This window comes from Dendrobates tinctorius, unplaced genomic scaffold, assembly GCF_039654945.1.
Source record: "Dendrobates tinctorius isolate UK_male_01 unplaced genomic scaffold, ASM3965494v1 ptg000070l, whole genome shotgun sequence".
In the NCBI taxonomy this organism is placed as follows: domain Eukaryota; kingdom Metazoa; phylum Chordata; class Amphibia; order Anura; family Dendrobatidae; genus Dendrobates; species Dendrobates tinctorius.
In genome coordinates this window covers 50023788-50041995 of record NW_027361738.1, presented here as the reverse complement: position 1 = coordinate 50041995, position 18208 = coordinate 50023788, and the positions used below count along the sequence as shown (strand labels likewise).

The 18208-nt window shown below is 47.3% G+C and overlaps 1 protein-coding gene across 3 annotated transcripts in view; it reads right to left on the bottom strand.

The window, feature by feature from the left end:
• The window catches only part of PFKP (phosphofructokinase, platelet), a 124746-nt gene extending 122804 nt beyond the window's left edge, over positions 1-1942 (bottom strand). For 2 of the 3 annotated variants that reach the window (XM_073581645.1, XM_073581646.1), the window contains exon 1: positions 1605-1941. In XM_073581645.1, coding sequence (XP_073437746.1) covers positions 1605-1689 — 85 coding nt within the window. In that variant the 5' untranslated portion in view covers positions 1690-1941. Of the gene's footprint in view, positions 1-1604 lie in introns of all 3 variants that reach the window. The other variant, XM_073581647.1, reaches the window with a different exon arrangement.
• Between the last annotated feature and the right edge of the window lie 16266 nt (positions 1943-18208).

Genomic DNA, 18208 nt, shown 5'->3' with positions numbered 1-18208 from the left:
AAACTATAAAGCGCTGCGGAATATGTTGGCGCTATATAAATAAAGATTATTATTATTATAAGCGGTCTGTAGATGCCAGAAACAAAACGGCTATGCTGGCACGTGTAGTTCCACAAAAGCAGGAGAAACCACATGTTGCTTAATGAGTAATAGTAATGCTGGAGAGTATAGTAACTAGGCCAAGTGTGTGGGAGGTGGAGGATGTGAAGGTACGGTGTAGTCATTACATGAAAAGCCCGCAATGCAGCAAGCACCCAGCCACAAGCAGGGATCCGCCTCCTGCCATAGGCGACCTGCCTGCGTTGCCATTGCTGCCTCCATTCCCCATGCAGCTGCACTTTGGGCAGAGCCACCCACTGACTGTCAGCTGGGTGCATGCAACAATTTGGGAATGAAGTGGAATGGGAGGGATTCTACCGTCACCACTCACATACCAATCTGGAGCACTACTATCTACCCAAGGTGGCCTACAGCCAAATGGCTCTCACTATATCCCTCTAAGGACTTTGTATGGGCTGGAAGGAGGGTGTTTCATCATCTGTGACATGCCTATCAGTAATGGTCAATTAAAGTCAATGCAAGAAATAGGAATCCGCACTGCAGAAACCTCCACTCTGCCTTCCCTCTCCTGAGGGTCGCACACGTATTGCTGGTGTGCCTAGACGTGCTGGTGCTCAATCCAAGGAAAAGACAATGCCATAAGTCCAAATGCAAGAAAAAAGGAAGGATGGCACTCACCGCCTTAGAAAATCCACAGTTTATTGAGACCTAAAAATCTTCAGCAGGGGAGCAATGTGAGGGATTTAAAGATTTGCCACTAATGTCACACAAGCTCCGACCAGACCCGAGGGGAACAAGCGAATCCCCCAGTGGGAACCTGTGCAAGTGTTCCCCCATAGATATGATTCTCAATGTTGAGCAAGGTAGAAACTCCATTAATTTGAGAAGAGTAGGTAAATATAATATTTGCATGTAGGGGAACACTGGGCCCCCACGGTGAGGGTTACTGGTGGGCCCCTGAGTTACGCAGGTGTCACGCCTGCTTCCACTGCTCCAAGCCTGAATTTGCCTGTCTTGGGCTCAGTTCACATCTGTGTTAGGCGTTTTTCTGTTCCATCATAAGAACCGCCAATGTCGGAGCGCTGGATCTGTCACATGACAGATTAACAACCCCCATCATCCTCTTATAACGGGGGCCAAAAAAACAGTGCAGCATGCTGATGTGAGCAGGGCCCAATGGTCAGGGTCCCTCCGCTTCTGCTCATTATTGATGAGTTGTATATATTATACGCGGATTCCTCTAGAATTATTATATAATGCACAGAACAGCTGACAAGCCGGGGACCACAGGCTGATGAGTCCTGACCTTCACCATCTATACAGCCATCACTACTAATGCGGGAGGTGCAGCAGTGAGAAGCAGCACACACTCACCTCTGCTACATCACAGGAGAAACCTGCAGCCATCTGCACGGATTATGGGAGGCTTATACGAGGCCTATGTGTGGCCCCTGACTGCAGCCTCCCTGGCCCCAGGGCCCTGCACTGCACACAGACAGGTGATGGGTGGATATAGCGGTATACAGGGGTACAGGTCACCTTACCTTGGGCATCTCCTCCACTGGTCAGGACCCCAATTGCTTTACCAGCTCCAGACAGGTTCTCAAAAAACTTTTGTGGCTGTGCCATGGCTGCAGCTGCCTTCCCTGTATCCTCTCAGTAATAGACACACATATAGCTCTGGAATAACCTCTGTATATGGAGCTAGAGAACAAGCTCTGCGCTGACTCTGCTACAAATATAAATATTCATTACACGAAATAGAATAGGAAAATAAAAGAGTGCATGGAATAAATAAGGTGGAGGCGGTGATGTGCGGGAGAGCGCGGCCGCCGCTCGGCTCCTTCCTTCTCCTCCTCTCCCGGGTTAGTGACACTCCTGCAGCGCAGCAACAGCGCTCTAGTGACGGCTGCAGAGGACACGCCTACTATTTGCATAGACACGCCCCTCACCTTCAGAGGAACTGAAAGCAGCGCGCTACGTGACGACAGAAGTGGGCGGGGACTGGCGTGATGCAGATACCGGGAAGTCACGAGTGGGCGGGGCTTGCATCCCTGAGGCTTCTTTTCCCGGTCAGCTGTGACCCTGGGAGCGCTGTGACACTGACAGGGGGGCTGCTATCACAGCTGTAATAACAGTAGAGCATAAGCGCCCGCTAATAGCCTGAAAATAAGTGCACCCCCTCCTACACGCAGGATTATACAAGGGCGACCCAAAATGCGCAAAGCTCGCCAGCCGTGCCCACAGTGATGCCACATTAGTGCCAGCATGGGCTCTGTGTGTCAGCCATTCGCCAGCTATCGTCCCCCAATAAGTGCCAGCCTTGGAGCCCACCGTAAATACCAGCAATAGCCCCCCGATAAGCTGCATGTACACAGCAGAAAGCCACCAATCAGCTCAGGATTTGCTGTCCGGCAGTGGTGTAATGTCACAGGCCGCACTACAGATGCTCCGAGTAAGGCCGGGGTCACACCCGCGAGAAACACGGACGAGTCTCACACGTTATTACCCGGCACTGCCGCCGGCACTCGGGAGCGCAGCTCCATGTATTTCCGTGCAGCCGCACGCTCCGCTCCCGAGTGCCGGCGGCAGTGCCGGGTAATAACGTGTGAGACTCGTCCGTGTTTCTCGCGGGTGTGACCCCGGCCTTATAGCATTTTTCACTTCCATCCGGTGATCTTCATCCTGTTTATACTGGCGGATTGTTGGGAAACGTCTTAGGCTATGTGCACAAAGTGCGGATCCTCCCACGGATTTTTCCGCACAGATTTTACTAAATCCACAGGTCAAATGACCTGCATTTTTCCTGCGCATTTAGTGCATTTTTTGTGCGGTTTTACTGCCGTTTTTGTGCGGTTTTCCACCGGCGGATTTGTAGAATGGAGCAGGTGGAAAACTGCAGCAGCAAAACCGCACAAAAGAAGTGACATGCTGCTTTTATTCCGCACGAAATCCACAGCATGTGCACAGTGGTTTTTTTTACATAGGCTATAATGGTACCGTACATCACCTGCTGTTCTGCTGCGGATCCGCAGAAGAATCCGCACCGTGTGCACAGAGCCTTAGGGTGTGAATGTACCCTTAAACACCAGGCACAGCGCTCTCCATACAATGACCTGTTATCTGCCATTGCTCCTCATCCTGGACCCGTCCTCTGCCTTCGACACAGTCCACCACTCACTCGTACTATAAACTCTCGTCTCTTGGCATCACTTGCCCTGGATCTCCTCATACCTCACTGACCGCACGTTTCGGTTCTCCCATTCCCACCTCCACATCACACCCTCTCTCTCTGTTGGTGTCCATCGAGGCTCTGTACTCTTCTTCATCTATACCTTTGGCCAGGGACAACTCATAAAGTCCCATGGCTTCCAGTACCACGTTATGCACTGATGACACTCAGATCTACCTCTCTGCTGTCTGGAATCCCAGAGTAACTATCAGCCATATCCTCCTCCACATGCTGCTCCGCAATTTGCTGCGATTGGCAGCGTATATTAGACAGCACGTACCCATATACATCTATGGGGCGTGTAAAACATTGTACTGCACTCAGATGTCACCTGAGTGCAGTGTGATTACTGCCGGCAATAGAGGAGATGGAGAAATTACTTCTGCCCACCTGCTCTCCGATTCTCTCGTGCGAGTTTCGGAGTACGGAGCGATGACACTGGGCTCCCGCTGGCAGCAGAGCTAGAGCTGAGTGTCATTGGCATCATTTTGCATACGATCCTCTCGCATTGGATCCTATACGCTAATGTGACCCCAGCATTAATCACTCCACACTCTCCCGTCTCACTGCCTTTGTGTAACCTTTGACTCTGCTCTTTCCTTTAAAATGCATACCCAAGCCCTTACCACCTCCTCCCGCCTTGTACTCAGAAATACTTCTCAATTAACTCCATCCACAGATCACCAACAGTGGTCATGTATATCCTCGTCATGTCCCACTTACACTATTGCGACATGGGGTCCGCCTGGTTTATGTTTGTTGTTTATTCTTAGAACAGAAAGAAAAAGTTTGGCGTTAAAAAATAAACAACAAATAAACAAAATAGACACCAAGAGAACCCTATAATTATGGGAATAGTTAAAGGCAAAACTCAATAAACAATATTACAAACGACAACCCCAACAAGCTGATTAGAGCAAGAAAAAACGGGGGGGAACCGAGCCTCTTGTACCAAGTAAATGGATTTTATTCAAGAATTACAATAAATAATGAACAGAATAATCCTGCTGAAGCATTAATATTCACAAGCAGTAGTGAGGAAAAAGGGATTGTAGTACAGCCTCCTCGTCTATATAATAAATGAGAATTCAATAAGATGAAATTAATTAGAACTGTACCAACAACCACAAGAATCAAAGGCTATTTACAGCCAAATAAGCCAGTCCAATGCATGAAATATGACACAACTCTAATGCATTATTAATGTTCTTATGTGAGGTAATGATATCAAGCAACGTTCTTGTGAGATAGTGATAGCAGCATGTGGCTCTTTGTATATGCATCTGTAGAGGTAAAGTTCCAATAGTGCAAGACTGCAAGTGGGCTCAAGATGCAAAGGGTAAATAAATGATGCAAAGGATAAGCAAATACGCACTGGCAAAGCATAATAATAAGGCCCCCAGCCTGCCGCCCCTACGCACGTTTCGATGAGTCTTCATCAGGAGGTGCGTTTGATGAAGACACGGCGAAACACGCATAGGGGAGGCAGTATGAAGAGACTTAAAGGCCATGCACGCTCCTCTGGGAAATTAGATATGCAAATTGTCTCTTCAGAGAGGAAGAGGTCTTGAGCTCTAGTGCCACCTATTGGAAGAAGCAATACTAGAAAAATGTGAATTCACAATGGTGTGTGTTTAGGCACCACAGAAAATGTCACAAATAATGCTCAGGCATATAACAGCTGACAGTGGTCAGTTAACTATAGGTGGTCGGCAAAACCAACAGGATCCACCTAAAATAGTTATTGTAAATACATCTAACTATACTAGTGACTATAAAGAAGTGAGTTAGGCTACTTTCACACATTAGGTTTTTTCCGACAGGCAGGATCCGGCTATTTTTAGAAAAAACGCATCCGGCGAAATCAGGCGCCGGAACCGTTTTTCTCTCATTGAATTGTATTAGCGCTGGTTGGCATTTCGTTTCTTCCGGTTTTCGCCGGATTCGGCAAAAATTTTGATTTCGGCGTCAGGAAAAAACGTCTTTAGTAACGTTTTTTGTCTGCGGCGAAAAAGCGGACAGCGCCGGATAGCTTCTGGCTTTTTGCCACAATGGAAGTCTATGGGCGCCAGAATACACCGAATCCGGAAAAAGATGGATCCGGCCACCGGATCCGTTTTTTTAAGTCTGCGCATGCTCAGATCCAATTGGCCAGTCCCCAGGAAACAGATATAAATCTGCTAGACAGATAGGTGGAAAAAAGGATCAGTTTCTTCAGTTCTCCAAAATTTATGCCGGATCCTGCCTGTCGGAAAAAACTGATGCGTGAAACTAGCCTCAAACAAAAAGAAACAGCCATGTAAGGACTAGTGTTTATCAAAACAATTCCCATGAGCCATGCTTTATGTCACATATAGTAGGAAACAAATTCTCATGTTCTCAAGATCCCCCAGGGATATTTATATGAATGTGTGTCACAGACTTTAGGCTGTTTTGCTGCTTTACACTATGTAAATGCTTGTTAATGTTGTTGTTGTCCACAGGATGAAAAAAATTGAAGTATTTCACAGTAAGTGTATGTGCGCACGACACCAAGAAAGTGACAAATAGAATAAACATATGCAAAGCAATGTAAAGCAACTTGCTGCCTATGTGTTTAGTCTTTTTTGAAGATTCTTTTAACCACTTCATTCTGGCTAAGGGATTAAAAAAAGTGGCCTGCACATTTTTCCGGTGGCTACTAACTATTAATTCATACGGTTTTAAAAAATATGCCATCAGCAAAAATGCCTTAAAAGATGTCAGAAAGGATGCCAAAGAAGATACTTCAGAAAAAAAAACACCCACGTCTAAAGTACATTGTGGACACACACCCTTGGGAAATCGGGGAGAACTCAGTTCTGCGGGAACCGGTAGAATTGTGATTATACATCGATGGACCACAGAAAGCTTCTTGCCATTGCTATGACATGGTCATGATGCCAACAAAGCTGTGCAATGTGCATGCCATGGATTTTCCAGGTTGATTAAATTGGTCTACTAAAGTTTTATTCCTATTTCTATCTTTCATGACCAAGACTAGAATAACTGCTACTAAGTCTGAGGACACACGACTGTTTTTCTCTCATCCAAGAAAATCGGTCCATTTATGCTAATCAAACTCTGGTCAGAGGTGGTCAGAAAAAAAAGTTTCTGCACCTTCACTATTTTGTCATTCTGTGAAAATCAAACCACACTCAGATGGCATTCGAGTGCAGTCTAGTGTTCTCCACTAACCCGTAGACTTGATTGGCTGAGTGCGATCAGATAATCGGAAGCTAATCGTGCATGGTGCAATTTTTTTCCTAAGGCCCATTGAATAACATGGGGATGAGAGCTATTTGTCAAAATTATGGATAGCACTTGTCCGAGTTATACAGTCTTCTGCACAAGCACTTTGTCTCAGCCACCAGAGGTGGTGTTCTGCTATCGGCTGAGCACAGCTGTGTGATCCTGTTTCTACTGCTCTGGACTGCAGCCCACTTTGATATGTTGTTCAGCAGCTTCCATTCATGTGCACGGTGGCTCAGTGGTTAGCATTGTATCCTTGCAGTACTGGGGTCCTGGGTTCAAATTTCTCAAAGGACAACATGTGATAATTTTTTCTCAAAGTGCTCTGCTTTCCTCTAACACTCCAAAGACATGCCAATAGCGAATTTAGTTTGTGAGCCCTAATGAGGACAGTGAGGATGATTTATATAAGCAAGTAGAACAAATATTCATTTATTTCAAGCTGGTTTATTAAAATGTTTTTTTCCATTTCTGCCTTTCAGTCAGAGATGGTTGTCTCATGTTTTAGCTCCCATCAACAGAGTCACAGTTCTGAAAACAGTGTTGCACGGCTGCGCTCAGTTGTTTTTGTAGCCCCATCTGTGGTTTGCGAGACTTAGAAACAGTAAATCTTATCTTGCTCGTCTAAGGCAGAGATGGAAATAAATGTTTAGATTTCAATCAATCAGAAATACAGTTAGAAGACTGGATGGTAAGAGTAAAACCACATGACGTGACCAGTTGTGGACTTAGTTGGCAAAGACCCAGCAGTAACATTAATTCTTGGGGCCCAATGTTCAGTTACATGCAAAAATAACCTGACACTAGTTCATACATTTCCGTTTGCTTCTATGTAATATGAACTTGGCTAGCTTGTTGTCACGGGTGTGTTATAGGCTGCAGACCGTCGCTCTGCATCTGAATACAGAAGGTCTCAGCAGTTTGCTTTTTAGGCCATGTGCACACGATGCAGATTTGCAGCGTTTCCGCAGCGGATTTTACCGCGCAGAAACGTTGCATATCCGCATTGTGATGTACAGTACCTTTAAAATGAATGAAAAAAAAAAAACGCTGTGCAGACGCTGCAGATTTTTCCGCGCGGTTTTCCTGCGGTACAAAATCCGCAGCATGTTGCTTCTTTTGTGCGGTTTTCTATCTCCCCTGTTACCAAATCCGCAGGGGGAAGACCGCAATGGAAAACCGCACAAAAACCGCATGAAAACCGCGTGAAAAATGGAAGAAATCCGCAGGAAAAATGCAGGTCATTTGACCTGCGGTTTTCTTCCATTCTGCACGGAAAAATCCGCAGGGCTCAAAACTCCGTCTGCACTCAGCCTTAGACTTCTTCCTGGTCGTTCTGACTCTAGGACCCAGTGGAAAACTTCCCTTGACTCTAGTTGACACACCTGGACTGGGGTGTATATAACTCCCAGCTTGCTCCTGGGAGTTTTCGTGATATTTCCATTTCCCTCCTGAGGCTTGGCGCTATAGCAGTCAGCTATCTTCCTTTTTGGTGTTTGGAGGACGTCTGTGTTTTTCTCTGAGTCTACTCAAGCTAAGTGTTCCTCATATTTGTGTATCGCATTTGTCCTTAATAGTAGTGGGGTTTGACTAGTGCTCATCCTGTCCTTCCCTATGCAGGGCTTACTGCTAGGGTGAGACAGGGTTTAGGCATCCTGCACAGTGATAGGTGCAGAACCTATATAGGGACGTTAGGACAGACAGGCTCACGTTAGATCTGCCCAGGAGCCTCCACTCCCCCTTCCCTAGTGTTGGGTTCCCTTCCTCTTATCCCTTTGTGCTGCACTTAGTCTATCCTACATTGAGCGTGACGCATGTTTAATCAATGATTAGATGATGCCTACTTCTGCAAAGTGTGAATTTAGTGTAATTGCACTACTCATTAGTGCTCCTTCACAGGGGCCTAGCAGGGGATTCTCCTGTCCTGTGGGACAGTCGGAGCCTGGGGGTGACTGGCCTACTCTGGCAGGCCAATAGTCACACGATTGTGAAACAAAATCCTGCTGCCATAAGCTTGCCAAAGGTGGAGTTTTAGCTTTGCAGCCAGCTATGCTGTAAAGTTGCATCTTTAAGATAAAACCACATGCGGTCAACCACACATAGTTCTGACCACATCACGACCACGTCACCTTCATACAGCTTTGCCACTCCATTTGGCGTCACCCTTAGAGGAAAATCAACATTCTTGTGACTTTTACTATTCAGATAACATGTATCATACATTTAGCCTTTCAGATCTGAATAATGAGGTTTAGCACATTAGTAACATGTAGATAGTGGGGGGTTATAGTTGAAAAATGCTGTATAATATTGCAGAAATGTTCTTCTGTTATGTTATTGGACTTTATATGTATACTTTGTATTACACTCAATAAAGACGGTTTGAAAAAAAAAAAGCCGGCTACAGGATTAGATTCAGACAGAATGGACAGGATCAAGTACCACAGGGAGTGATGACAAGCTTTAGGTACCGCTGGTGTGGCTTCAGGCACAGCGGATATAAAAAAGAATCTCCAACTAAACATTATGATTAGTCATGCATATGTAGAAATGTGCGCCGGCTGGGGGGTGGTCCCTACAGCACACACTCCATGGTTCCGATGCAGTCCCCGGTCCCTTCCCGATGAGCGAAAAAGACCGGAGTCCAGAGCCAGAAGCGCTTCACACAAAATGGTTTTATTCTTCTCCAAAACACAGCAACCTTTCGGACAGCATCGATACACCGGCCTGGGCACCTGTTACACGCCTCCTCCTGCGCTTTCCCGATGCAACGTCGTTTTAGCCTGTTTCACTGCGCCTGCCTAAGTCACCGGCCACAGCGATCACCTACTCGACCCGCTGCCACACCTACTTCCCTTCAGTGTGCAGCTCTCCAACGCTGTGGTACCCCAGGCTCTCCTGTCCTGCAGCTGTCTTCCAGGAGGCACCCCCCCTCAAAACTTCCACTCTTCCTCTGCTCTCTCTCTCTCTTCTGGAGCTCTCTCTCCTCTTCCTGAGCTCTCTCTTCCTTAGGTCTGGGAAGCTCCCCTTTTTATCACCTAAGTCTGGGAAATCCCCTACTTGCTCTGCCCACCATCTAGACTGTTCTCAGACCTTCTCCTGTATTTTGCCTCCCCCTAGTGGCCAAAGTCCTAACTACACCTTCTAATAAACAATTCCCCTATATTTCTAATAACATGAGACACATAAATATAGTTACATATATACATGGCCCATTTTGTACAGTAACAACAATACATATTAACTATTTACACTTGTCCGAGCCCAAGCATTTAGTCCACCCTCCTACACACATATATGCACATAACACCCAAAAAGATTATAATAGCAAATCATTTAACATAAGAAAATTACAGAGAACACTGAGTCAATGCTATTAGAGTAAAAAACCAACAATCTTTTATTATTACAAAAAACAGGCCCCAATCTGTGTCTTGAGGAAAGCTATGGGTAATTTCTAACTACTAATACTTCTCATGCCCATATCTTTACCAGTTATTTTTACTGCCGCCTTGTCACATACGCATCTTTATGCTTTGGTGAGCGTTTACTCGCAAAAGATTAGTTACTGAATGTATCGTGGGTTGGATGAATGTGGATTCCTGCCATATTGTGGCCACAGCGCAGGATTTGTGTGGAGATCCATCCCTTATGATTGGGATATAAGGAGACCCAACTCCACAGACGTCCATCAAACTCTACATGCACATTGCTATATGTGACAAAGACAAATGGTGTAACGTTTCACCTAAAAATGGGTTTTATTGATACACAGCTTGTAAATTGAACTTTGGTATATATTTATTGCCCTCTATTCCTCACACAGTGTCGTAGGCCGCATCAATTCTGCATTTACTGTCACTGCTCCGCTCTCATTTATATATCAGAAAAAACAGAGTTGCCAAAAGCAACAGAGATGTACTAGTCCAATAATAGTATTAATCAATCAAATTAGTTAAAATTAATACAAAGGAGTATATAGATCGATATAGGAAATAGCAAGAGGGAATGATGGAACAACTTGTGCAAGAATGCTGCTGCACAAAAAGGCCGCACAATCCCCCCGAGACCCTAATACAGGAAGCAAAAGTAATAAATCCAATATACCAATAGTATTGAGCCAGTATGCCAAAAAACAAACACGTAAGGCACAAATACTAATACAGTGAATAGGCAGCTATCATGTTACTTTTACAGCAGTGAGATGGCATGGTTGTATTACCTGGGTAGAATCACAGGCTCGGCTTCAGTGTGTGGTCCAGGGCGATGTGCGCGCCCACCCCAACGCGCGTTTCGGCCTTCGCCTTCCATAACACCTATTATTGGACTAGTACATCTCTATTGCTTTTGGCAACTCTCTTTTTATGATAATGATTTTGGTGTGTCCAGCACTATGGTCCATCACACTGACTTCGTTCTTATTACAATTGTAATGGAATATATCATGTGTGTGTGGGTGGAATATATTGTGTCTCATTTATATATACGTACTTGCTCACTGTCTATGTATTTTATGAGGGTGTAATATTTTTGTAATATTTAGTAATATTAAAAGATTGTTGGTTTATTATTATTATTACTCTAATAGCATTGACTCAGTGTTTTCTCTAATTTTTTCACAGGTACAGCGGATGCGGCTTCAGGCTCAGGTACCACAGAATAAATACAAACTGACACACTTATGAGCCCACCCACATAAAAAATATAATATTACAACATATAAAATACGACAATATAGTAATTGCCCAACGTGCTCTGTGAGGGGGCGCGGGGACCACTCAAGACAAAGGAACAAGAAGAAAAGCCTGAAATGGTGGACTGTCATAAAATACTGGACAAGAAATGTTCAAATAAAATTTCCTTTATTAAACAGATAGTGGCAAAGTACTGTGTAAAAAATGTGCACGTATCAGGACAATATTATATAATAATGTATAGTAAAGAATAGAAAGTCAAATATATAGATCTAATGTAAAAAGTAGCGGATCAGAAGGGAAGAAAATATGAAATATAATATACTTTTGGTTATTGAACACAGTATAAAATTATAAAAAAATATTAAAATATGTATGTGATCACAAAAAACAGCGCCCAAGGAAAATCAAATATGAGAAGAAACAAAAAATAGATACAATTTATTTCCTTTTTTTTTATTTTGATCACAGTGATCAAAATGAATGAATGAAATCTGCCGGCCGGCAGATCTCGGCGGGCGCACTGCACATGCGCCCGCCATTTTCTTCCTGGAAGAAGATGGCGGCACCCATGGAGAGGAAGAATGCGGGCCGAGGACCATTGGAAGATATCGGGGGGGATCGGAGACCCTATTTCTCTCTCCTCTGATGTGTGATCACATCAGAGGAGAGAGAAATTAAATGGCACATCTGACTTTTTTTGGGGGGGTCGCCGTTATACGGTTAATAATGGCGATCGCAAAAGCGGGGTCGGTAAAAACCACCCCGAATCATTTTCTCTGGGGTCTCGGCTACCCCCGGCAGCCGAGACCCCGGAGAAAATCTGACTCTGGGGGGCGCTATCGGCAGTCGTTAAGGGGTTAAAGTGCAGCGTGCCAAAGGCAAGGAAAAGGACATATAAGAGTATAAAGTGCAGGGTGCCAAAATAGATGAAAAAAGTGGGCTGTATACCCTTAAGGTCCGCTGGATCCCAGATAATGCACACACCTGTCACGTGGACCAATCCTGTGTGACGCGTCCCGCAGGCCGGTAACTGAAACAACACGACGCGTCACGTGAAGCTGTCCTGTGTGACACGACCCGCAGGCCGGTAACTGTAAACAACAAGACAAGGGGGAGGGACAACAGTTACAACGGTGGTCCCTGCGATAGGGAAAGGGGACGTGGAGACCTCCTGCACTCCCCTGAGTCAGTGTCCCTAACGCTCCTAATGTTCCCTATGCTGGTTCCGCTCCGGATACCTGTCGCCCTAGCACACGCTACACCTATCCCTTGCTAGGGAGCTGGGTGGCGCAGGCACTGGTCCCACCGCTGTACTAATACACACAAAGGGAAAACACAAACAGGGGAACACCACTTAGCTTTGCTCTGTGCACTTGCTCCCGGCAACAGAGTCCACCACCAGAATGCAGCTCTCCTCCTGAAATGCTGCCACCAAGCTCTGTCAGAGCTGCAAGGAAATCCCCTCTGACTCCTTCCACACCAGGGCTCAGACCGTGCTGCAAGGAGCTCTCTCCAGTTCCTTCCTCCACCAGGGATGGTTGGAAATGAATATTATCACCAACGCTGATTGCAACACCTGTGACTCTTTTATAGCAGAGCCAGCAATCACACCTGCATTATAAATGTGCTCTTAACTAAAGAAACAGAGTGCAATGACGCTTACCACCACGGGGGGCAAACTTAGAGCAAACGACACCACAGTGCAATAATCCTAAGCACAGCTTGAGAAAAAAAAAGGTTACTTGTGCTTTTATCTGTCCTGCTCCCGCATGGATCATGACAGTACCCTCCCCTTAATGAGGTTCCACTGGACCCTCAAGACCGCTCCCCATCAGGGAACCACCTACAGTGGGGACGCCCAGACACAGAGTTCACCCCAGCAACTACGTGCACATCAGGTTGATGACAAACGAGCCCGCTGGTATTGGCAACGTTTGTTCTGGAGGCACCACACATCTCCGAAGCGCTGACCTGGGGAACGAGTTGTGTATGTGTATGTTTGGTATGAGCTGGTAACACTCCACAACACACTTCCACTGGACGTTTTTTGGTGGCCACCCATACACGCTCGTTCACACACAGGTCCGGACCTGAACGTTTATTGCCACTCGTTTGTTTGTCATGATTTGGAGAACTCTTTCTGGGATTGACAACAGAGGCGTCCCCCTGTGTCACCACACTCACACCCCCGCACTTCACCAAGGGGTACACCACCCTCCAACCCCTTCCACCACGAGGTCTACGCCTCCCAGGGTTGGCAAATGGCGAGGGTTGAGACTTGCTCCTACTTTCCTGCAGCACATCTGCTGCTCTCACCGCAGAGGAAGGGGTCCGTTGAAGAGAGGCGGCAAAGACAGTAGTTCCTAGGCAGCAGCCCTTACACGAGTGCTCCCAGCTGACCACTTCCCTCGCCCGCCAATCTATTACCGGGTTGTGTCTTTTCAGCCAAGGGAGGCCTAAAACAATAGGTACTGGCATTCCCTCCAAGACATAGCATGACAAGGACTCCTCATGATGTCCTATACGCAGATGGATCCTCTCTACGACTTGGGTCAAGCTCGCCTGGCTCAGTGGAACAGAGTTTATAGCCTGGACGCTTATAGGATGGGTTAGTGTCCTACACCTCAGACCATGAGTCTGGACAAAGCGAGCATCCACCAGACTGACTCCTGCTCTGCTGTCCACAAGCACTGGTATCACCTCCGGTACCCCGCCAGCCAAGACCTCTGCTGACATGGTACCTTGGGAGCGCAAAATTGAGGAAATGTATACTCCCTGGTCGCCTCCCTCCAAGCGACCAGGGGAATGCGGCTTCTCAGATGGCACAGATAATTTGGTGCGCAATGGGCAAGCCTTCAGGACATGAATAGTCTGCCCACAGTACAAACATGCCGACACCACTCCCCGAACCGTAGGCAGCGCCGTACACAACTAGCTCCTCCTACTTGCATAGGTTCATCTGGAGACTTGACATGAACTGGGCAGGCTCTCATAAAATGGCCAGGCTTCCCACAGGAAAAGCATACCCCCCACCATGACGAGCCGCAGACACCCCCTTTTTTGAATCAACAACACTGGGCTGTCTGGGTTCCTCCATCCGCACTGGTGGGTCCTCCTCCCTAGCGAGGACATCAGGGGGCACTTTTTGTATATGTCTTTCCCTGAGGCGTCTATCCACCCGGATGGCAAGGGACATGGCGACCTCCAGCGACCTGGGGGCGGCGTACTGCACCAGAGTATCCTGCAACTTTGGAGACAAACCCTGCACAAATTGTCTCCTAAGTGCAGGGTCATTCCACTGAGTGTTAGTGGCCCATCTCCTAAACTCTGAGCAGTACTCCTCAGCAACCCGGGCTCCCTGTTTACACCTACGGATTCGAGACTCCGCCAGGGCGACGCCATCAGGATCCCCATAAACAAGCGCCAAAGCCACAAAAAACTCATCCACGGACTCTAATGATGGAGAATCATCCGGTAGGGAGAAGGCCCAGGATTGGGGATCCCCTTTAAGAAGGGACATAATGATTCCCACCCGTTGCTCTTCACTCCCTGATGAACGAGGACGCAGCCTGAAATACAATTTACAGGCTTGCTGGAATGCCAAGAATTGATCTCTCCCTCCAGAAAATCTGTCACGGAGGGATATCTTGGGTTCTGGCTGAGCCTGTCTCTGAACCAAGCCCCAAAAGCCCACCAACTGCTGCAGCTGCTGCACCAACTCACCGCACAGTCCCCTAATCTTATCAGTAAGGGTCTGCAGCATTTGGGCAAAGGTCTGAACTGGGTCCATGGCTCAGCAGAAAAAAAAATTGTCAGTTGGTGATAATGTCACGTGGACCCGTCCTGTGTGACGCGACCTGCAGGCCGGTAACTGAAACAACACGACGCGGCACGTGAAGCTGTCCTGTGTGACACGGCCCGCAGGCCGGTAACTGTAAACAACAAGACAAGGGGGAGGGACAACAGTTACAACGGTGGGCCCTGCGATAGGGAAAGGGGACGTGGAGACCTCCTTCACTCCCCAGAGTCAGTGTCCCTAACGCTCCTAACGTTCCCTATGCCGGTTCCACACCGGGCGCCGCTCAGGATACCTGTCGCCCTAGCACACCCTACACCTATCCCTTGCTAGGGAGCTGGGTGGCGCAGGCACTGGCCCCACTGCTGTACTAATACACACGAAGGGAAAACACAAGCAGGGGAATACCACTTAGCTTTACTCTGTGCACTTGCTCCCGGCAACAGAGTCCACCACCAGAATGCAGCTCTCCTCCTGAAATGCTGCCACCAAGCTCTGTCAGAGCTGCAAGTTAATCCCCTCTGACTCCTTCCACACCAGGGCTCAGACCGTGCTGCAAGGAGCTCTCTCCAGCTCCTTCCTCCACCAGGGATGGTTGGAAATGAATACTCACCAACGCTGATTGCAACACCTGTAACTCTTTTATAGCAGAGCCAGCAAACACACCTGCATTATAAATGTGCTCTTAACTAAAGAAATAGAGTGCAATGACGCTCACCACCACGGGGGGCAAACTTAGAACAAACGACACCACAGTGCAATAATCCTAATGGCCACCGGGGACAAAAACATCTCTAAACACAGCTTGAGAAAGAAAAAAGGTTACCTGTGCTTTTATCTGTCCTGATCCCGCATGGATCATGACAACACCCTGATGCGTGTTTTGGAAATTAAGCAACCTGGGTTTCCATAACACCTCAGCAGTGCTACAGGCTGATCGCCTCCATGCCACGCCGCATTGATGAAGTAATTGATGCCAAAGGAGTCTGACCAATTATTGAGTGCATTTACTGAACATACATTTCAGTAGGCCAATATTTCAGATTTTAAAATCATTTTTCTAGTATTCTAATTTACTGAGATAATGACTTTTGGGTTTTCATTGGCTGTAAGCCATAATCATCAACATTAACAGAAATAAACACTTGAAATAGATCACTCTGTGTTAGGAACGGCAGAACGCACTAAATATTAAATAACAGAAAGTACGTTCGCCGCCCAGGATCCACCGTGCAGAAGGTGTTAACACTGCTGCTAGATAATGGCGAACACTAAATATGGCGGTATTATTGCACGGGGGTTGGACGTCAAGCTGTGTGCGTTGGGCGTACTCTGTTAGCTTCACAGAGACGCCTAAGGTATTAACATAAATGCTGAGCCTGTTGGACTCACAGGTCTCAGAGAAGTGCACGTACGGTATGTAGTCACAGGAGCTGGACCCTAGGCAGAGGGTCAGAGTCCGTCTAAACCTACCGAGCGTGTGGCGTCGCAACTGCGGACGCCAAGAGGAGCTGCAAACTGCAGCGCGGCGACAGACACTGCCGCTAATCGACAATGCCCGGTAGCAGGTGCACTGTCGGACGCTAGCACTGTGGAGGATGCTGTTGTGGCTTGTAGCTTGCCACTGGCTGGCGCAGACTCTAAAGCTAAGTCCCTATAACCACTCGTAATATCAGAGGAAGGGGATCTTAATGAGTCATTTGCAGGTTCATGCATCCATCATCATTCACACAGTAGCAACTAGAGACTATACTAGCGCATGGCCGAGCGGCCATGTGGACCTTCTATAGCCGTGCGCTCCTGGGACCTTCCAGATCTCTGAGATGGACCAATCAGATCAGGAGAAGGACCTAAGCACATGACTCCCGATCTCCAATAGGAGATCGTCTTGTGAGCATGCCCAGTAGCGTGACGAGAGGACTTAGCCTCTGGAGCGTTTTGCTGCAGAGCAGCCTGCATTGCTATTGCTGACCCATAGGTGGCAGCAACAGCCAGACCCACAGAGCAGGTCTGGGCAGAGCGTCTGGGAAGCCAAGACTGCTGAGCAATCTCCTCTGCGGTTGATAGATAATGGGAGACCGCAGAATGTGAGGCTCTGGATTCCTGCTGAGCCGCTGCAAGAACCCGACGGCTAACACTCTGTTTGTAATGACTCTATATACCGTAAATACTCGCGTATAAGCCAAGATTTTCAGTCCATTTTTTTGGGCTGAAAGTCCCCCTCTCGGCTTATACACGAGTTATATACCGGGGATCAACGGGGGAGGGAGAGCGGGGTGTCAGAGATCCATACTCACCCCCTCCTAGTGCGGTCTCTGCAGTCCCCCTGCTTGTTCCATGGTCTCGGCGCCCCTGCATTCAGCGGTCACATGGTACCACTCATTAAAGTCATGAATATGCGCATATTCATGACTTTAATGAGCGGTACCACGTGACCACTGAAACCTTGAAGAGTAGGGGCGCCGAGACCATGGAACAAGCAGAGACGGTGCGCCAGGAAGGGGTGAGTATGACCGGGGGAGGATGGGGAGCAGTACAATACTCACCTGTCCACATTCCACCGCCATGCGCTGCTCTGTCCTCCACGTCCTCTGACTGTGACGTTCAGGTCAGAGGGCGCAATGACATAGTCAGTGCGCGCCCTCTGCTGAACGTCACTGCAGAGACCCAGGAGACAGAGCGGCGCCCTGCGATGGAACAGGGACAGGAGAATATCGCCAGTGTCGGGGGCCTGAGTCAGCGGCGACACCGGCACCTGGCCAACATAGCGCGCCGGTGTCACCCCCTGCTCAGGACACCAGCACCTGGCCCCCAGCAACGAGAGGTGAGTATGTCATTTTTAAAAAAAAATTTTTTAAATTGCAGCAGCAGCTGCAGCAATATATTGGGGGTATTTATCTATGGAGCATCTTCTTGGGCCAACATTAACCCTTGTACAGCATTTTATGAGGGTATTTAACTATGGAGCATCTTCTTGGGCCACCATTAACCCTTGTGCAGCACCACCCTCGGCTTATTCTCGAGTCAATAAGTTTTCCCAGTTTTTTGTTGCAAAATTAGGAGTCTCGGCTTATACTCGGGTCGGTTTATACACACGTATATACGGTAATATAGGTGTTTCACTTTTTGTATTGAAGAACTGAAATAAATTAA